Below are 22,318 nucleotides of genomic sequence, written 5' to 3'. Positions count from 1 at the left end.
CTTTAACCTATGCCTGCTACAGTTCTAGCCCTCATTCCTATCTTGCTCACAATTTCTGATTACTGGGTTCCAACCATTGTCTTAGAATTTCCTGACCATGACTTTGGCTTCTGACCTTGGTTCTGTGATGACTGCTGGCTCCAACCATTGGTTGGACCTCTGACCACGCCTCTGGTTCTACCCTCTGATTCTTCTCCACCCAGTAGGCCACACTGCCTACATCCCATTGTAGGACAGTTGTTTAGGTAGGAAGATGGCAGAACTGAATGATCAGAGAATGAATTTGTAATGGAAAAAATCAGCCTGGTCAAGGGATTTTCACCAAAGTCACTTTGCAGTGCGATAGCACAGTAGCTCCACATCCCTAATAATTCTAATGGGATTTCATGAATATAACTGAGGGCGGAAATTGACCCATGTTAATTTTAGGGCTGTCAAGCAATTAAAAAAAATAATCGCACCATTAATCACGCTGTTAAACAGTAATAGAATACCATTTATTTAAATATTTTTGGATTTTTCTACATTTTCAAATATATTGATTTCAATTACAACACAGAATACAAAGTGTACAGTGCTCACTTTATATTTGTTTGATTGCAAATATTTGCACTGCAAAAAACAAATGAAATAGTATTTTTTCAGTTCACTTAATACAAGTACTGTAGTGCAGTCTCTTAATCATGAAAGTTGAACTTACAAATGTAGAATTAGATACAAAAAATAACTGCACTCAAAAATAAAACAATGTAAAACTTTAGAGACTACAAGTCCAATCAGTCCTACTTCTTGTTCAGCCAATTGCTCGGACAAACAAGTTTGTTTACATTTGCAGGAGATAATGCTGCCTGCTTCTTGTTTACAACGTCACCTGAAAGTGAGAACAGGCATTCGCATGGCACCATTGTAGCCGGTGTTGAAAGATATTTACATGCTAGATGCGCTAAAGATTCATATATCCCTTCATGCTTCAACCACCATTCCAGAGGACATGCTGATGATGGGTTCTGCTCTACAATGATCCATAGCCGTGCAGACCAACACATGTTCATTTTCATCATCTGAGTCAGATGCCACCAGCAGAAGGTTGATTTTCTTTTTTGGTTGTCAGGGTTCTGAAGTTTCTGCATCAGAGTGTTGTTCTTTTAAGACTTCTGAAAGCATGCTCCACACCTTGTGCCTTTCAGATTTTGGACGGCACTTCAGATTCTTAAACCTTGGGTCGAGTGCTATAGCTATCTTTAGAAATCTCACAATGGTACCTTCTTTGCGTTTTGTCAAATCTGCAATGAAAATGTTCTTAAAACAAACAACATGCTGGGTCATCACTCGAGACTGGTATAACATGATATATATGGTAGAATGCAGGTAAAGCACAGAGCAGGAGACATACAATTCTCCCACAAGGAGTTCAGTCAGAAATTTAATTGTGTTATTTTTGTAACGAGTGTCGTCATCAGCATGGAAGCATGTCCTCTGGAATGGTGGCCAAAGCATAAAAGGGCATATGAATGTTTAGCATATCTGGCACGTAAATACCTTGCAATGTCAGCTACAAAAGTGCCATGCGAACATCTGTTCTCATTGTCAGGTGACACTGTAAATAAGAAGTGGGCAGCATTATCTCCCGTAAACGTAAACAAACTTGTTTCTCTCCGCAATTGGCTGAACAAGAAGTAGGACTGAGTGGACTTGTAGGCTCTAAAGTTTTATATTGTTTTGTTTTTGAGTGCAGTTATGTAACAAAAAAAATCTACATTTGTAAGTTGCGCTTTCACGATAAAGAGATTGCACTATGGTACTTGTATGAGGTGAATTGAAAAATACTATTTCTTTTATTTTTACAGTGCAAATATTTGTAATAAAAATAATAAAGTACAGTACAGTACACTTTTTGTATTCTGTGTTGTAATTGAAATCAATATATTTGGAAATGTAGAAAAAATCCAAAAGAAATTTCAGTTGGTTTTCTATTGTTTAACAGTGCAATTAAAACTGCAATTAATCGCAATTTAGTTTTTTTAATTACAATTAATTTTGAGTTAATCGTGTGAGTTAACTGTGATTAATCAACAGCTCTAGTTACTTTGTATGTATTAGTAGCATGATTAGGTAAATTGCAGGGGGGGGGCTTTCCTCTTCATGGCTTAGCCCTCTGGCCAAGTCACTGTGGTGTCCCCCAGGGTAATAACACTCTCCTTCCTAACTGTCTCTGGCAGTCCCTAAATGGGCTGCACACCTACCATGCCATTCCGAAACTGGCTTTTAGGGGAACTCTGGCCTGCACTCTAATCCAGTTTCCAGTCCAGGTACCCTAAACCCAGCAGCTCTGCGCTTTATTCTCCAAGCCCTTACTGCTGTTCCCTGGACTGCTTCCTACCTTAGCTAATACAGGCTCCTGCTCTTCCTCCTTGTGTCAAGGACTATATCTGTAGGCCAGGTCTCTGTTGCCAGCTCCCTGGCTTTATAGAAGCCATGCCTGTTTGTGCCCAGCTGAACTTCTTCACCAGTTAAGCCTCATTGCATTCTAGCTCCACCTTCAGGAGCTAATTGGCCTCTCTTGCCCATGTTAACTCCTACAGGGCTAGTGTGGGGTGAATGACCCATCACAATTCACCTTCCCTAGCTGCATCCCCATGTGCTTCTGTGTCTTTGCGGTATAGTCGAAACCAAAAGTCAGAAATGCTGAAATACTATGAAGGAAGCCTGTTCTCATACGATTTCCAGACAAATGTATCAGATTCAGAAGGGATTGATAAGCTTCATATAAGCATCTGAACTTGAACCCTGAGCCCTTTGAAGTTTACCTGAAACTAACATTACAAGCACTGTTGAAAATCAAAACAATTTAGGACTAGATGCCAAACTCCAATGGGTGGAGTGCATTTCCAGTACATTTTATAACTATCTGAGGGTGTGCTAATTTTTGTGTGTGTCTCAGATTAAAATTTCTCCCATGAAGTATGAATTTAAATCCCCGCAATTGATGTGCTCGGTTTAGTCCCCATGAACTATTTTCATCTACAAGTCATTAGAGTTTCAGTAAGTGTTCCAATATGCCATTTTTTTTCCTGCTGGGATCCTTAAATAGCTTGTATTTGAAAACTAATGAGGCAGCAATAGAAAGGTAAATTCAAAATAAATTAACAGATAATGTGGTTTTAGTCCCAGTCCAATTTACATTGAAAGACTCTCATTGACTTCAGTGGGAGTTGGATCAGAACCATCGTTTCTGATCTTGGTCACCAGTGAAGATAAAACAATCCGTGCTTTATAAAAATAATTTTAAAAAAATCTTTATCCAGGCAACAAAGAAACAACCTACAGCAAATATTTGATGTTCAGCAATTTCTACAGAAAGTTTACAGAGAACTCTAGATTAGCAGGATATGAGAGGTTTGTTTTCATAAGTAAACAGTCTTTTTCTAAATTGTTCCTGCTAATCAAATACAATTCATCTAATTTAGTTTAGCTACCTGACAAACAGAAAATTGGTTTGAACAATTTAAAAAACCAACATTACTTCTTCCTTTGTTTTTGAATGTGTCATGCCTGAAGAAAGGGAACAATATCTGTGTTATTAAAATAAACACTGCAAACAAATATGATATTTGAGGTCCATTTTATGCAATTGCTTGGGTCTGCAAAAGGCAGCAAGCTACATAAACTGTTTGTTTGCCAAGATTACCTATCTTGCAGTGAAGTAAGAAAGATGAAAGAGCCCATTAAGTTAAGGGAGAAGGGCAACCACACCTGTTCTGCAGTCTGGTGGAGAGATTTGTTTGGCAGGGCTGAGGGTAGTAAGGAACTTCTGGAAATAAGGTCTCTATTCATGTGGCAACGCTACTCGTATCCTGCTCCCACTTTCTTGCCTCACCTACTGGGGCAGGAGAGAAATCAGGAATTATAAGTGGGCAGCTCCATGGGGCGATGGGTCCAGAACTAGTTTCTTTCCAAGTACAATTATTAAAAATTATCATTGACAGTCAGGGTGGAGTCAGCAGTGTTACCAATCCCAAGTGTTCAAAAATCATGAGTTAGGCCTGCAGAAATCATGAGATTGGCTTAAAATTTATATATATATTTAATATGAAAAAACTCTATTGTATAGGGTTTCTTTTTTCTTTGCCTTCAGGTTTCTGAGCCTTTACGGTACACTCACTTCACATTTTCAAGCTTTAGTCTTGCAACTATGAGCAATAGAATCTTACTTTTTTAATGAAAAAAACGAAGCAGAGAATCTCTTGATGCCAGAAGCAACAGCTTTAAGAAAACTGCCCAATAAAATCATGAAAGATGGCAAAAATGAGATTGGAGGGTTGGTTGTTCTATTCTCCCCCCACCCAACTACCAGTGGGGTGCCTTAAGCCTGATGAGCCCATGTTCTCTTGGTGACTGACAGATCTCCCTCTGATGTTCTGAAGACCAAATTAACTTGTGGAACTCATTGCATGCTATCATTATTGAAGAAAATGGACTAGCAAGATTTTTTTAAAAAAGGATTAGACACATGTAAATAACCACAGTATCAACATTTACATTATCTAGAAAAAAAGAGACTTTCTGTCTTTGTGCTTCATGTATTAGTCAAATGACAGCAGAAATCAAGAAGAAATATGACTAAGATGAGACATCATAAAAAGATTAAAATAATACATAGTATAAAGAAGATAGTTCTTCTGTTCTCCTTGTCTCATAACACACGAACAAAGGGATGAATAGTCCATTAAATTTTTTAAAAGTTGGAAATTCGAAACCGATAAAAGGAAATACTTTTTTTCACACGTGGGATTAAACTGTAGAATGTGTTACCACAAGAAATTGTTGAGTCCAAGAATTGAATAAGTTCTTAAAAGGGATTGGATATTTATAGGGCTGTCAAGAATATCCAGACTTATCATAGTTAATGCTAACAAAAATTTTGTAAGGGATTTTAAACCTCAGGGTTTAAATCAGGGGTGGACAAACTTTTTGGCCCGAGGGCCAGATCGGCATCACAAAATGTATGGAGGGTCGGGTAGGGAAGGCTGTGCCTTCCCAAAGAGCCTGGCCCCTGCCCCATAGCCGCCCCCTCCCACTTCCTGCCTTCTGACTGCCCCCCTCAGAACCCACGACCCATCCAACCGCCCCTGCTCCCTGTCCCCTGACTGCCCCGACCTTATCCACAGCCCAGCCCCTAAGCACCTCCCTGTCCCATGACTGCCCCAACCCCTATCCACCCCCCCCAACCCCTGACCTCAGAACCTCTGCCCATCCAACCGCCCCCTGCTCCCTGTCCCCTGACTTCCCCCCCCCAGAACATCCAACCACCCCTTGCTCCCTGTCCCCTGACTGCCCCCAGGACCCCCTGCCCCTTACCCAATCCCCCCGCTCCCTGCCCCCTTACCATGCTGCTCAGAGCAGTAGGAGCTCACAGCCCCGCTGCCCAGCAGGAGCGGTGGGCCAAAGTGCTGGTGGCATGGCAGGCTGAGGCTGTGGGGGAGGGGCCGGGGGCTAGCCTCCCCAGCCGGGAGCTCAGGGGCCGGATGTGGCCCACAGGCCGTAGTTTGTCCACCTCTGGTTTAAACCAATCTCTAACTATTAGAGATTAGGATGAGACCTAAATTGAAGGCAGATTATCCAACATCAGCCCGCTGTGGAGTTCTTAGACCTTCTTCTGAAGTATCTGGTACTGACTTCTGTCAGAAACAGGATACCTGGTGGATCTTGGATCTGAGCCAGTATGCCAATTCCCATGTTCCTATCCAGGTTCTGATTCTGCTTCCAGTTTAGTCAATAAGAGTTTTGCCATTGGTTGTTGGAGCAGGACTGGATGTTATGTACAGAGGTTACAGCTGGATGCAGAGTGCCAGAGTAGGTGGATATAGGCGGTTCTTGTTTGAGAAGCTTTGAGACCGGAAGTCCTTAAGCACAGGACAATACAAACAACTAAGAAAATGGTCTGGGGTGTGAAAACAATCTATTGCGCTTAATAACCCAGAAGACTAATCATGGATCTTCACCTAGAATATGTGATAATTAGACGAACAAACTGCCCATAGAGGAGTTTATATAGTGGGCTTCAAGTAGCTTTAATTTGGTCTACTTCACATCAACTTTTAAAATATCTAGTAAAAATACAAATCTCTTTGTGAGTTCCTTATTTTGTTCCATTCGGGGGGTTCTGAGGAAGTTCACAGAGTGTACAGTTGAGCATCAGAGACAGATTTCAGATTTTTGAGCCTCTGGATAGATTGCCAAGTGAGAGACACTCTGTGAGTGAAATTAACATTTCTCATGGACTTCTCATGGACAAATTTCTGTCAATTTCTCATGGACAAATTGCTGTCACTCTGCACATCGTGGGGTCTGTAGCTGCCCCATCTGCCAACTCCTTTGTTACATGAGGAAAGGCTATGAAACCAGGCCTCCCTCCCTCCCCACCTAGGGACACTGAGGACTGCTGGACAACACCACTACCCCTACAGCCACTCCAACCACGAGCTTTTTAATTGTAGGATGTTGCATTTATGGATTGTGAGATTGGTGAGGATTTAGATAACCTCATATTATGATTCTATGTCCTTATTGTGAAAAACGGAAAAAATTGCAGACTATTGGCAGGGAAATGGGGGGATTGGTTGACATGGCAAGATTTTGGAGGTGAAGAATATTTACCGGTGGGTAGCACAAGCTACTGGGAGGCATTCCCTCAGTGGTTAAATTAGGTGAGAAAAGGAGAAGATTGCCGATGTTGATGACCGTTTTCACAGAGCCAGAATTTGGGGCTGACTCATCTCTGTGATGCATCAGACTAAAATGCTAGATACAAATCAAGATCTGAACTCGTGTCTCGGCCCACCTGTAATTGTAAAACATGGGTTAAAGATCAAGTGCCTTCAGTAATCCAAGAGAGCAGGTATGCCACATAACTGCATTTTAAAGTGTTATTGCTTTTAGAAAAAAGTATAAGACTAGTGGTTAATAGTGCACTGACTGCCATAGCAATTATAATATAAATATTGAGGATAATAACTCATCATCTGGGTGATTCTTCACTTTTGCTGGACAATCCTGTTCCTTTATTTTATGTACACTACTTTATATGAATGACATAAATCAGCAAACAAAGATATTTTACTACTTGCAATTGATTTTAACAGAGGAAGAGGCGCGCATATGAGTCTAATCTGATAAGCAATGGCTTGCAACTTGAAGCAACAAGATCGGTGAGTATCCTTTCCTTTGTGTAGACTATTGTGTCTGAAAGCAGACTTTGGCTCCATATGGAAAAGGAAATAAGTCCATGAATGCACTGTAGCTTCTTCCCCCTCTTTATTTCTTTGAGATCAGGATGTTGGGGTCACAAGAGGTTCCCCTTGCTGCCTCTTTCCCTATTCTTTGTCTAGGAGCCAGGAATCTATGTGCTGAAATCATGGATCTGTCACTGACTTGCTCTGTGGCCTTGAGCAAAGTCACTTAAGCTTTGTCTCTGTTTCTTTCTCTGCAAAATGGAGGTAGTAGTCACCTACTTCACAGAGGGGTTGGGAAGATTAAATAGTTAGTTTGTTCAGCACTTTGAAAACATGAAGCCCTATAAAAATTCTAAGGGACCAGTTCTGCCCCCTGCCCTTGTGGCATATAGGAATTGTAAATGGGACTCCAGAGCTTGGGGAGAATTCACCTAATGAAACAGCAGCCATAGATCTGACATAAGTGGCGAATGCTCCTTGCAAGCCCCAGCATAGTGGGAGTAGCTGTAGCACTCAGCATTATGGAGATTCTGGGCTGCATTCCAGCCTGTAGGCATCCCTGGATAGGCTGCTACAAGATGAAGCAGCCACTGGGGATGTTCTCATTTACACTGGAGGCCATGTTAGCCACCGCAGTATCCCAGAATCCAGGCAGCACAAAGATGGATCTTCCCCTCCTTTCTTCCTGGGCTGCCGTGGCTCCCAGCAGATGCAGCACAGGATCTGGCACAAAGTATTTTTATGATTATTTTGTAACGTAATGAGCTCCGGAACAGGAGGCCCTCTGCCACTTTCTCCCAAATGGGGCTCAAAATCCACATCTTTAGGCTTTTGATTAAATAGAAAGTTACAGTGGAAACCCCACTTGTGGCATCCCAGCACATGATTTGGCCCTCTGACCATAGCATGCACCTCAGTGTGCAAGAAGAACTGTTAGGAGAAAATCCAACATGGATATATTGCTACTTGTAAATGGTACATTGTAAATTTGTGCTGGTTTTGGTAATCCTGCAATGCTAATGGTTCAAAATCTTTTTAAATAGTGAGCTTCCTGAGAACTAGATCTAAAAACAAGCATTAAGAAAGGTAATGTAGGTAATGTGTGCTAAAATTTAAATTGCTTTGTAAAATATTTTGCAAGGTGTTACCATTAAAGCAACAATTTAGTGATCTTTTTAAAATGCCAGTCTCTCCAGAGAGTTCTCATCTCCCTTCGGTGCCTTTACGGAAGTTAATGAGATGTTCACTAAAATGGATAAAGAATACACCCCTGAATTGGTTTTCTATGGGTTTTAAAGAGAAGGGAAAATCTGTAAAAAGAAAGGAGGTCTTGTGGCACCTTAGAGACTAATAAATTTATTTGAGCATCGGATGCATCCAATGAAGTGAGTTGTAGCTCATGAAAGCTTATGCTCAAATAAATTTATTAGTCTCTAAGGTGCCACAAGTCCTCCTTTTCCTTTTGCGGATACAGACTAACACGGCTGCTACTCTGAAACCTGTGAAAATCTGTGTTACTTTAAAAGTATTATGAAGAGCTCTTTGCTTTCATTTTTTGTGGGCATACGTTTTTAATATTCTTTCACTTTAGGTCTTAGATGAAAAGCTTATTTTTGTAAAAGTGCACGCACCTTGGGAAGTGCTATGCACATATGCCGAGGTTATGCACATCAAATTGCCGCTGAAGCCCAATGACCTGAAAACCCGAGATTCAGCTTTCAACTGGTTTAGTAGACTCTTCCGAGTGGATGAAAATATCATCAAACCAGAGCAAGAGTTTTTCACTGCCCCATTTGAAAAGGCCCGTTTGTCTGATTTTTACATTCAAGACAAAGACATCTTCTTCAACCCAGCAACCAGAAGCAGAATTGTAAGTCAATATAAAGATTTATTTCTTTTCTGTCTCTAAACCCACACAAAGACATTTGTTTATTTCTCTTTGTCAATCAGAGCAACACAACCACCATAGAATCATAGAATCATAGAATATCAGGGTTGGAAGGGACCCCAGAAGGTCATCTAGTCCAACCCCCCGCTCGAAGCAGGACCAATTCCCAGTTAAATCATCCCAGCCAGGGCTTTGTCAAGCCTGACCTTAAAAATCTCTAAGGAAGGAGATTCTACCACCTCCCTAGGTAACGCATTCCAGTGTTTCACCACCCTCTTAATGAAAAAGTTTTTCCTAATATCCAATCTAAACCTCCCCCACTGCAACTTGAGACCATTATTCCTCGTTCTGTCATCTGCTACCATTGAGAACAGTCTAGAGCCATCCTCTTTGGAACCCCCTTTCAGGAAGTTGAAAGCAGCTATCAAATCCCCCCTCATTCTTCTCTTCTGCAGGCTAAACAATCCCAGCTCCCTCAGCCTCTCCTCATAACTCATGTGTTCCAGTCCCCTAATCATTTTTGTTGCCCTTCGCTGGACTCTCTCCAATTTATCCACATCCTTCTTGTAGTGTGGGGCCCAAAACTGGACACAGTACTCCAGATGAGGCCTCACCAATGTCGAATAGAGGGGAACGATCACGTCCCTCGATCTGCTCGCTATGCCCCTACTTATACATCCCAAAATGCAATTGGCCTTCTTGGCAACAAGGGCACATTGCTGACTCAAGGGCACATTGCTGACTCATCACCATCACCAATAACAGACAACCCTCCTGACACATTAGAAATGTACTGTAGAGAACAATCCTACATTCACTAGGAAACTGACTGGACAGTCTAATGAGGTGAAATTCCAAACCTTTGTCCAACTTGGGTTCCACTTATGCCCCAAAATAGAGTTTAAGTGGGACTTAAATGGGGGCAGTGGCCTTGTACAGTGAATTTCACCCAGAGAACTTGCCCCTCTTTAGCATCTATGATTCTGGGATGACATAGTTATGGTTTATATTCCTCACTTACAAATTGCAAGAGATTCAAGGCATTTTGTACTTTTCAGGTTCATTTTATTCTTTCCCGTGTGGAATATGCAGTAAGAGACAATGTGAAAAAGTTTGGTATTAACAAACTCCTGGACTCTGGGATCTACAAGGCAGCATTTCCTCTTCATGATGTAAGTCCAATGCTTGGAACAGGTATCTTAGTTGGGAATACATTTGTATGCTGATTGAAGGCATATGCATGATTCCTATAGCAAAATGCCTATGGGCGTTGATTTTATTTGTTCACTGACTGTCCTATTTGGAGACAATGGCTGGAAGAAAATTTTCCTTCAAAACTCTTTTTCAGAGGAATACTGATTTTTCAAGTCAACAGAATTTTCCACAAAAAGTGTCTTTTCAGAGAAGATTTCAATTTTTATTTCAAAAACCAAACACCCAGAAACTGAAGTATTTTTATCTGGAAATGCTGCCGAGGTGCCTGATGGGAGCTGTATGTAGTTCAGTTGCCTCACGTCCCTATTGGCCTCTGTGCACCAGGCTCCCCAGCCAGTCTATATCTTCTATGATGCTCCATGGCCAGAAACTCCCAGGATGTATCACTTTCCTCTCCAAGAGGGAAAGCCAAATGATCTTCCTCATCGCCTTTCTTGTTGCACTATAGAATGAGAATGGAAAAATCCATTAAAAATTCTTAATACAAGTCCACATTTTCACCAAATATGTTTACAACTAACCTAGCAAGGAAATGAAGGGTTATTTCCCTTTGTACCCTCTTTTGAATCTAAAACAGATGCTGGAAGCCCTGCATTTATTCTCCAGAATTTTCAGCTTTCATTGTGGTACATCACTGTCCTGAAGAAAGCACGTGATAGTATGTTAGGGGTACTTAAAGTCTCATTTTTAATTAGAACTGATCCTTTTCTATTTATTCTCCCAATCCTAGGCACCAAGCCTGCAAATACTTACATGCATGTTTAAGCACATGACTAAACCCCATTTTTTTCAGTGAGATGACTCCCATAATTAAAATTAAGCATGTGCATAAGTATTTGCAAGATCAGGTCCTTAATGACAAGCCTCTGTACTGTTAGTGCTTGCTTACTTCCAACTCCTTTTTTGTAATTTGCAATGGAACTTGGGCTAAGAGATTACCCTGGATACTAGTCTCACAAGTGTAGCTCCACAGGGATCAGATTTCACACAGCCAGCGGGGCTGAAGTGGCACTGTAAACTGGTTCAGCTGCCCATACGGTTTGGGTACTGTAAGTGGTTATTTTATGAGACAGTGTTTCCATATTCATTCTCTTTTGCAGTCTAGATTCAATCACCGGTCAGAGGACCCCAACTGCCCTAATGAACGGTATCTTCTTTACAAGGAATGGGCTCACCCCCGAAGTATTTACAAACTGCAGCCATTGGATCTTGTCAGGTGAGTATGCATATGATCAGTACAATTCAGAAAGACCGAGGAATTCACATAACATTTTCATGTTTTGGTACATTGAAGATTCATGTCTTAATTCTAATTGCTGATATGTTTGCCCATATCTGCACACACATTTGAGCATGCTCTGTTTCTGACTTTATAAGATACAAGCACATGCCTATATAACCAATCAAAAGTGAGCTTCAGTGAGAAGTCGGCATTGCATGCAAATATAAAAAATCATGCAAATTCACAGAAATGGTTAGCTGCTGTACCTCTGAGTCACACACTGTAAAAATATGAAAATAGAGTCTAGCCCTAAATATTTGGAATAGCCGGTTGTCTGAGAAAGAAATGTGGAGTTATTTGCATTTTCAAAGAGTATTTTTCCCCTCACAGGAAATATTATGGAGAGAAAACTGGAATATATTTTGCTTGGCTTGGTTTTTACACTCAAATGCTGAGCGTGGCAGCAGTAGTAGGACTCGCCTGTTTTTTATATGGATACCTAACGAAGGACAACTGCACATGGAGGTACCGGATGGACAGTTCAAATGTATTTTCGTATTGACACAGTTCTGAATACTCACAAATAGCATAGAGTTTTCTAGGCATTAAAAAAAAAGGAACCTTGTTAGTGATCCCAGGTTGAAGTTCATGGTACTGTTGAATGAACACTATGAAAAGGAAATGACAAGCATATATCAGGGCTACAAGAACATTGGTGGGTCATCTAGTCCAAGGGACATGAAAATCCTCCGACGCTCCCCCCCGATTTCTTCTACTTCCCTTGCATCCTCCCTTCTCATTGTGCATGTTCCCTCCTCTACTCTCTGTCCTCCTTCTCCTTCCTGACATATACTGTAAGCAAACAAAGAGCCATATCATGCCATCAGCTTTTAAGCAGAATTCCCTATTGTAATCAGTGGGGAGTTGTGCTATAAATCTGATGGCACATTATGGCCCGAAGGCTTTTACAAATCAGAATGTACAGAGACATTCATGTCAAATAAAAAGGACATAGAATGAAAGGGGCAGATGAGCAAAATGATTAAAACAACGAAAACATTAAAAGAGCATCCCAAAATATAAATCAGTTTTCTGCCTTCAAAATAAAGAAGACATAAAAGGAAATTAAAAAGCAGAGAAAGAAAATGACAATAAATCGTGGGGAGAAAATAAAGAATACAGCACGGCATCTGAAACAGAATCAAATCATAATATCTTTTAGGAAACTAAAGCTACCATGTACGGAAAGGGCTCTCTAAGGACCTGATCCGATACTTAGTCAGTCATTGAAATGATTCCCATTGACTTCAGTGAGTGGTGGATCAATCCCTGCACTAACAAAAATCAAGTTAATGGAGAAACAAATACAGAGAATAAGAATAGCAACTGGCTTGTTTCTGAAGTTAAAGATGCAAAGATACAGGGCAAAAAAGTAAGACAGACATGAGATGTTACAATGACTTGTATTTAAGATTTTGTTTTTTTCATTCTTTATAGTTTGACAATTCTTTTTGAATCCACATACAGTATAATGTAAAAATGTAAAGAAAACAGTGAAAAATCAAAACTTCAACACAGGTTACCATAGCATGCCCATTTATGTTTGCTGCTCCCTATAGGAGAGCAAAAACTTTCTCATAGGTGAAATTCACATATGGGTGGAGGGCCTGCTAAAAGGCACTGCTTGGAACTCAGGACTTCCCCCCCCCCCCCCCCCCCCCACTTCTATAGGAGAATAGGCAGAACAGCAGCACAGGGGAAATTCTGCTCCCCCTTTACACCCTGAAGAGACACATTGGTGGGAAAGGGGCTACTGGATCTGCACTTATGCAGATCCCCTGATCCTCTTTCACCCTCTGTAGCTAGAACTACTTCAGACTATTTTAGCAACTCCAAGTGACTCTGCAGCCACTCCCTGGCCTGAAGAGAATTCCTCACTTTTCCGCCTCAAACCTCCCCTACCACCATGCTCAGATTGAACATTATAGGGTGGATTTGCCCATTATAAATCAGGTAAAAGAGTCACCCTGAAATCCTGAAAATGTGAACAATAGGATTTTTTAAGATCTCTGTTTTGTTCTTAACTTGATTCCTTTTAGAGAATAGCTCCAAGAGTAATGGGAGATAATTCCTTCCATGCTTCATAATCTAATCTGCAGTATATTGAGGGCTAAGAGTGGAAGTGGAGGAGGCGCATTGTCTGAAAGCAGCACACTTAACAACTTATTCCGTACTTCACCGAGTTATCACACCATCTACAAGCATTAATGGTAGTCTGAGTTTCGTGCTTGTGTAATTGATTGATTTTATTTTTAGCCAAGAAGTGTGTGATCCCAACATCGGTGGCAACATCATAATGTGCCCGCAGTGTGATCAGGAATGCACATACTGGAACCTCACTATTACCTGTGAATCCTCTAAGGTAGCATGCCATTTACATCCTGCAGAAATGGGCTTCTAAGTTCAGTTGCAGTAGCCTTTGTATTTTCTCTTAAACCATCCATGGGGTGAAGTGGCAGCAGTGTTATTCTCCCTCCAGTGCAAGATTAATGTTTCTTCAGCACAGCAATATAAAAGGTACAAGAGAGAAACATGTGAAAAGGGAAATGTTGGAAGGAAAAGGCAGAAGGCAACCCCACAATTACCATATCAAAGCAGTATTTTCTTATTAAATAGGTTAATGTTTTTTGTGTCACTTCTTGTTTGTCAGAATTATTTGTTCATTTGCTCTGTGTGTGTTTGTGAGAGAGAGAGAGAGAGAGAGAGAGAGAGAATACAATGTGTGTGTGTCATGTCAACTGAAATTCCTAACACTGAAGTACTGGCTCTCCTCTTCCAGTACAGTGAGTGGTGGAACATTGATACTACAGCAGTTGTATACCCTTTTGCTGCATATTTGACTCGTAGGTTTAATGTAGGTTTTCTGCATTTAATTTCCTTGATTTTGCACATTGGAAGAATACTAGGAGGAAAGGTGAAGATTAAACCATGTAAAAGCTCAAAACTAAAATCAAAATGTGCAACATTCTATCAGCGTTCTTATCCCATGTAGAAAAATTACTGACCCATTATGGCTAAATCGTTTATATTTTAATTCTTTACAGAAACTGTGTATATTCGATAGCTTCGGAACACTAATATTTGCAGTATTTATGGGAGTATGGGGTAAGTCGATTTCAAGGTTTTGCTTTCTGTCTACAGTTTTGTCATCTAATTTTGGGCAGACCTAAGGCATAAGCCAAAAAGTGTAGCTAAATGTACAACTATTTCAGTTTCTAGTGTTCAGGAATATTACAAAAGGGAATTCACACATAAAAATTAAGCATAACAGCAACTCTTTTTAGCATCATTTGGAGACTGATTTCAGAACTTCCAGGGGCAGATAGGAACAGTGGGGTGGTTTTTTTTTTTTTTTCAGTGTTTGCTTCATCCTTTTAAACTCGGAGAAAAGGAAGAAGAAGGGATTAGAATTGCCCAGTGGTAAACCAGCAGGAGCCACATGCTTAAACATGTCTAGCAAAGGAACTGTTTTTCTCCAAGGAATCTTGGAGCTCTCTATTCCTACTAGCAGCTGCGTGACTGAGGAAGGCAATGGGAAAAATAGAGCCATTTATTATAAACTCTAGTAATTATTTCTTTCCTTCTTCATTTACGTAATTGATACGCTAAACATGCAGTAATTACAAGCACTAGGGACATCTTGTGGCAGTGAAAGTGTCTCTTTAATCAGGGGGTTCCCACTGACTGATTCTATTCTGTACTGGATTCAGTGGACAAGTCAAAGCTTATTTTTCCAGAAAGTATCTTGTTTCACTGGACCGCAGAGGCAGAACCAGAATTTTCTTAGCAAGGGGGCCCATGTTACTGGCCAAGTAGCAGAGTTCACAGTATGTGCTACTTCCCAATTTCTTCATTGACGGGACTCTGCTTTATGCATGAGTTGCTTACCAGGAGGTTTGCAGATGTTTATGGGGTTCCTTCCCATTCCCCTCTCCCACCGCTTCACAGTGTCACCCATGTCCTCACCAACCCACCATCTCTTCTTCCAGAGCAAGCCTGGAAATGGATGTGGTAGAGGAGGCAGCGTGAGATGGCAGCCCGGGGCTCAGAGAAGTGGGGAGCCAGGTCCAAGACGTCTCCCCCGTTCTCCCCTCCCACCAGAGAGATGGGGAGCAGCCAGGATCTCTCCTCGCACCCCTCCTCTCCCATCAGAGAGATGGGGACTGTAAATTAGTAGTAGCAGCATTGTCTATGGCCAAGGGAGGAGCCTGAGGATCCCTCCCCGCTTTATTAAGCCTCTTTGGATTGTCCATATTAGCAAGGTTGCTAATTGGCTTTAACTGTAGCCCCTTAACCAGAGTGATTACTTGTTGGTGATTAACAAGTAATGTTGACTTGGAAGCTAGTCAGCAAAGTTACAGAGGTAAGTTTTATGTTATCAGTGGTGCTCCTTGAAGGGTAGTGTACAGAAGACAACTACTGTAACATTTTAGAACAATATCTCAGCTTGATAAGAAAAGGTTAATATGCTTGTTATTGTAAAACATGTTGTACTTTGATCTTTTGATAATGAACTTAATATAAAGTGCTTTAAAGTAACTATTTCAATAAAATAATTAAGTTAAATTTGATTCTTTTAAGAACTTTTCAAAGGTATACTATGCTCAAGATACCAGCAGGAAATTCCCTAAATCAAAGATTAGAACAGTTTGATGTTAATTTGATCTTTTTTCTGTTGTCCCAATAGTTAACTTATTTGTAATTTGTCTGTTAATTAAAAATTGTGATTTTCTGTTTTGAAGTATGGTTCCAAAAATGATAAATGGAAAGTTAAACTGCATAGCTACAATAATGCTGACAAGGGTATGTTAGTATTCTCATCATAAACCCGCTACATAAGGAGGTGAATTGTCCATCACAATTGTACTGAATCCAAGTGAGCCATGGTCTTGATGCCATTTCAATTGTAATTTTCATTGAATTGTAATACTTTAAATAATTTAAGGAATGATGTATTTTTAACCCTATGATTGCATTGCGACCACTAATATACTTATTAATAACGGTACTTCTGTAATATGTTCCCTTCAGAGAACTCAAATAACTACAAAACATGAATTAATTAAGCCTCACAATACCCCCTGTAAAGTGGGTATGGACTACTAAATTATAGTAAGTGACATGCCCAAGGCCAGACAGGATTAAAACCCAGATCTCCAGACTCCCAGTCATTTGTTTTAATCAGTAGAAAATGCCGTCTTAGAATAAATTAAAGAAAAGAGCAATTAAAATACAGACAGAAGAACCTGCCCTGCTCTGAGGCCTGAGCGGTACAATATAGCTATAAAGTTATCACACCTGGAGGAGTCCCTCTGTGTAGGCAGCTCCCTCAGTGACAGAGTCATCATAGCCTCTCTTGGGCCACACCCATTTCCTGGCTGCTCACACAGGGATTGTGGCAGGGGGAGGGGCAGCATGCTGTAAGGCCAGGACAACCTTGCACTCCAATATTTCCCAGCTATTGGAACAGTCCTTGAGGGCCTTTTGCAGCTGGTGCTAATTGGAGCACTGATGAGGTGCTCTAAATTATGCTGGGGACCAGACCAGTGGCCAGATGTAGGGATGGAGGAGCTTGCTCCTCTTTGGTCCACTGGCCTTGCTCTGCAGGTTGATATAGAAGGTCAGGGCACCATTTTCCCTTTTTTGGCCTCTTGCTTGTAAAGAGTGGTCTCTGTGCTCCCTAGAGTTCAGGGAGCGTAGGGACTGCCAGTGTGAGAGGCCCGTGTGAAGCCATGTAAAGGTAGGAGCCTTCCTTCCAAGAATGCGCTCATGCAACGGCCTCTCCCAAACTCACCCTTAGAGTTTTTCTTTTTATTTCATGCTTGGTTTTGGTGACTTGACTGTAACTGTGTCTGGAAAACTTTTAGTAGGTTTGGCATTAACTCTATAGTGTATATTAAATGGGCATTAGTCTTTTCCCTATGGCAATTTCCTATATGTGCTAAAGTTTTATTTTAAAAACATCTATAACTCTCCAAAATTATTTTCCTTCAATTAACCAAACAATTTGCTTTGAAAAACCATACTGCAATATAAAATCCAAATTGTTCCTATTCAATACGTTTTCAGAAAAGAAAAATAAACTTTTATGCATTCTTTAGCATAAAGAATCCACAGGTTGATATCATAAAAACACCTACAGAGTGATTAGAGCAGTAATTAGGTAAAGAAACAGATCCAGTTATTTTCTCCCTGAGAAAGTCTTGGCACCATCCCACCAGCCAGTAAAGGTTATATTCTGTGTCTGCAAAAAGTGATCTAAAAAATTAACGGTTCACATATTACAGCATAGGAGTTCAACGCTGTCCGGTGTACGTGTGGTATAGCTCTGTTTGTTTTTCCTTTGGTTAGTTACTTTGTTTCTGGAGTTTTGGAAGCGACGGCAGGCTGAACTGGAATATGAATGGGACACTGTTGAATTTTTAGAGCAGGAAGAACATGTACGTCCAGAATACGAAGCACGATGCATTCATGTAGTAACAAATGAAATCACACAGGTAAGGAATGTTTTTAGAATTGGTCATACTGCAAACTGTGAAAGCTAGAAATTCAAACAAAGACCTTGTGATGGGCCAGATCTTCAACTGATATAAATCTGCGTTTCTCCACTGAGGTCAGTGGAGCTACCTCGGTTTGCAGCAGCTGAGGATCTGACCCAATATGTTGATCTAATAAATTGCAGGCCTAGCGTACACCAATCTGTATCAGGCTAAAATGTGAGGCCTGGGGTTCACAGAAATCACATCTATCATTTCAGCTGGTTGTACCAATTACTGCAACCTTGGGACTGGCAACTTTCTGTAATCTATGTTCTCTATGTATATAAATCTCCCCACTGTATTTTCCACTGAATGCATCCGATGAAGTGAGCTGTAGCTCACGAAAGCTTATGCTCAAATAAATTGGTTAGTCTCTTAAGGTGCTGCAAGTACTCCTTTTCTTTTTGCGAATACAGACTAACACGGCTGCTACTCTGAAACCTTTCTGTAATCTATAACACCAATTGAGGGGGTGATTACTAAAGGGCAGTTTCATAACAGCCAGAGGGACTGCAGTAGAATGATCTGGTGCCACAAAATGGTACCTCTAATCTCAGGTAACAGCCTGGCATTGAATAATTTTTGTTGTGAGAAGCCCACAGTCGTCACTGATAAGGTTGCCAACTTTGGTTGGACATTTCCTGGCGGTTGCATCACATGACATAATCTTTAATTAGCTGTTAATCTTTAATTCCTGGGTACTCCAGAACAATCCTGGAGGGTTGGCAACCCTCAACTCACTGATTGTTCCTTGTTCTTGGAAGCCTGGAGACATGCCAGGAAAACAAGACAAAATGGAGGAAGAGAAGTTGCATTTCATGCAGTTTCCAGACTTTGTTATCCACAGGTTTCTTTGAATGAGAGAAGCACAAACAGGTATTATGGCCAAGCATATATGGATGCTAATAACATTAATGAGTTCACCTGGACAGGGATAATTCTCATTCTAGTGAAACACAATACACATTTACGAGGCTCTTAGTTTAGAGCTCCTTTTTTTAATACATTTTCAAGTGGCTTTAGCGGCTCACTCAGCTCAGCTGTCAGGTTTTTATTATTTTTTGTTATTGCATCACTATAGCGTTTACCTGATCATTTGCTTTGCTTTCATGTTCTAGCCATATTATATTAATGTTTATAATAGGGGACTTGAAAAGTTCCAAAACTAGACTGACATGGTTAAAAATCTACCCTAAGTAGCCCCTTCTGTATTATAATCTTGTGCTACAGGATACCTGGTTTTATTAATAAGCTTATAAAACTTACATTATCTTTACTACACAATGATAATTCTAAACAATTCTTAAGGCATTTTTAGATAGAGAAGTTTTGGCTAAAAAATAATATTTTTGCCATTATATAGACCTTTCATCTGAGGGTCTCAAAGATTTTTTAAAACATCAGTGAAGCCCCATTACACCTGGGTGAGGTAGGCATCATCCCCATTTTAGAGGGAGGTAAACTGAGAGACAAAGAGGCTGAGGTCTACATTTTCAAAATGTCCACTAATTTTGGGTGACAGTTTTTGGATGCCAAATCTTAGGTACATAGGGACCTGACTTTCAGAAGTGCTGAGCACCCACTAATCCAGCTGATTTGAGCAGTGGGTGCTTAGCACTTCTGAAAATCAGGTCCCACATTTCTCAAATTGGGTACTCAAAAACTGACACCCAAAATCAGTGGACTTTTTTTTTTTTTTTTTTGGGGGGAACGCGTCGGCCCACATGAATTGCCAGGGGGACATGGCAAAAATGTCAGGTCTGGGAATAGAAACCAGGATTCTGATTCCCGTTCTTGTGCCCTAAACATGTCAAAGTGCTTAACAGGTCACATGAAAAATATACTTAAAAGAAGAGCAGATGTATGATTAATCCCCTTCTAAATCAACTCTCTTTCCAGCAAGAAGAGCACGTGCCATACACTGCCTGTGGAAAGTGTGTACGGATGACCTTCTGTATAAGTGCAGTCTTCTTCTGGGTAAAATTCTGTTGGTCTTATTCTTTAATATAATGTACCTCTCTTGACAAATAATAGCTTCATGAAAAACTAAACTATATATGAGCCAATAAAGTGACAGGCTGATCTGAATGTTCAAATATGGATGTTTAAGTTGCCCCCAAAAAATCATCTGCACACATGCCCAAACACATAACTGCATACACCAAACATACATTTGCATATGAAAAACAGATAATCATGCAGATAAGTTTATACTTATGCATATTTTGTGGCTACAGCTTGTGGACTATGTTTGAAAATGTGGTTCACTGTTTCCTCCATCAGCATTTTCAGATACATGTTTTGCTGGTAGGTGGAACAATGGATTACCTTGGGGACAGATCTGGTTGCACTTCCCCCCCTCCTTCCCAGTTTCTTTCATTGTTGTTCCAGCCATTCAGTTCAATAGCATGTCATGGACGAATGGGCCTCTTTCAGCTTTTTCGTTTCACTTAAAAGAGCGAAGCTGGGAGCTCTTTGATTTTCCCAATCTTGCTACTTTAATTAAAACTAAAAATTGAAAGAAGTCCAGCCATCCATGAAACAATATGTAACATGGTGGGCAGGCCCAGAAAGGCCGTCTCTAAAAGCTAAGGCTCTAATAATTGCATGCTCCCAGAGCCTGTACAACATTCTGTAGCCGGAAAACCATCACCAGTGATAGGAAATGAAGCTGGAGCACAGGGACTGTATAGAATGCTGGCTGGCCAGCATGGAAGAGGCTATGCTCTGGGTTTTCATGTCTGGAGCACAGTGAAGAAAATAACTAACTAACTGGCTGGCTGGGGTTCAGAATGCTGGGAGAATCTGATAACATGTATTGCGATTTGGTTTATTACTATGGTATTATGTCTGTGGTGTGGGGGACAGGGGATAAACGTCACTTTACAGACATATAAGAAGAGAAACTTGCTGCCCTGAAGAACTTACAATCTAAATAAAAACTAGATAGCTAACAAGAAATAAAAATGGGGAAAGAAGCAGATATGACAAAAAACAAGGGGGAAAAAAATACTGAACATGAAAGTATTATTTCAACCAATGCAGATGGTATGACTGATTAAAATTAGGACTGTCAAGCAATTAAAAAAATTAATCGCGCTGTTAAACAATAATAGAATACCATTTATTTAAATATTTTTGGATGTTTTCTACATTTTCAAATATATTGATTTCAATTACAACACAGAATACAAAGTGTACAGGGCTCACTTTATATTTATTTTTGATTGCAAATATTTGCACTGTAAAAACAAAAGAAATTATTATTTTTCAATTCACCTAATAAAAGTACTGTAGTCCAATCTCTTAAACATGAAAGTTGAACTTACAAATGTCGAATTATGTACAAAAAAACCTACATTCAAAAATAAAACAATGTAAAATTTAGAGCCTACAAGTCCAATCAGACAAACAAGTTTGTTTCCATTTCCAGAAGATAATGCTGCCTACTTCTTGTTTACAATGTCACTTGAAAGTGAGAACAGGCATTTGCATGGCACTGTTGTAGCTGGCATCACAAGATATTCACATGCTAGATGCGCTAAAGATTCATATGTCCCTTCGTGCTTCAACCATCATTCCAGAGGACATGCGTCCATGCTGATGATGGGTTCTGCTCTATAATGATCCATAACAGTGCAGACCAACACGTGTTCATTTTCACATCTGAGTCAGATGCCACCAGCAGAAGGTTGATTTTCTTTTTTGGTTGTTCGGGTTCTGAAGTTTCCGCATCAGAGTGTTGCTCTTTTAAGACTTCTGAAAGCATACTCCACACCTTGTGCCTCTCAGATTTTGGACGGCACTTCAGATTCTTAAACCTTGGGTCGAGTGCTGTAGCTGTCTTTAGAAATCTCACAATGGTACCTTCTTTGCGTTTTGTCAAATCTGCAATGAAAATGTTCTTAAAACAAACAACATGCTGGGTCATCACCCGAGACTGGTATAACATGATATATATGGTAGAATGCAGGTAAAACACAGAGCAGGAGTCATACAATTCTCCCCCAAGGAGTTCAGTCACAAATTTAATTAATGCATTATTTTTTTAACGAGCATCATCAGCATGGAAGTATGTCCTCTGGAACAATGGCTAAAGCATGAAGAGACATATGAATCTTTAGCACATCTGGCATGTAAGTATCTTGCAATGCTGGCTACA

The 22,318-nt window shown here is 40.4% G+C and overlaps 1 protein-coding gene across 3 annotated transcripts in view; it reads left to right on the top strand.

Annotated features, from left to right (window-relative positions):
* ANO6 (anoctamin 6) overlaps positions 1-22,318 on the top strand; it is a 130,229-nt gene that overhangs the window by 80,976 nt on the left and 26,935 nt on the right. For all 3 annotated transcript variants that reach the window (XM_075124392.1, XM_048835989.2, XM_075124391.1), the window contains exons 4-12: positions 7,143-7,208; positions 8,824-9,102; positions 10,179-10,292; positions 11,436-11,551; positions 11,948-12,082; positions 13,874-13,979; positions 14,662-14,722; positions 17,969-18,114; positions 20,056-20,133. In XM_075124392.1, coding sequence (XP_074980493.1) covers positions 7,143-7,208; positions 8,824-9,102; positions 10,179-10,292; positions 11,436-11,551; positions 11,948-12,082; positions 13,874-13,979; positions 14,662-14,722; positions 17,969-18,114; positions 20,056-20,133 — 1,101 coding nt within the window. The remainder of the gene's footprint in view (positions 1-7,142; positions 7,209-8,823; positions 9,103-10,178; positions 10,293-11,435; positions 11,552-11,947; positions 12,083-13,873; positions 13,980-14,661; positions 14,723-17,968; positions 18,115-20,055; positions 20,134-22,318) is intronic.

The sequence above is a fragment of the Caretta caretta genome, chromosome 1, assembly GCF_965140235.1.
Source record: "Caretta caretta isolate rCarCar2 chromosome 1, rCarCar1.hap1, whole genome shotgun sequence".
NCBI classification, from domain to species: Eukaryota; Metazoa; Chordata; order Testudines; family Cheloniidae; genus Caretta; species Caretta caretta.
Note: the sequence above shows the minus strand (reverse complement) of the source record. Positions and strands in the feature narration are given on the sequence as shown.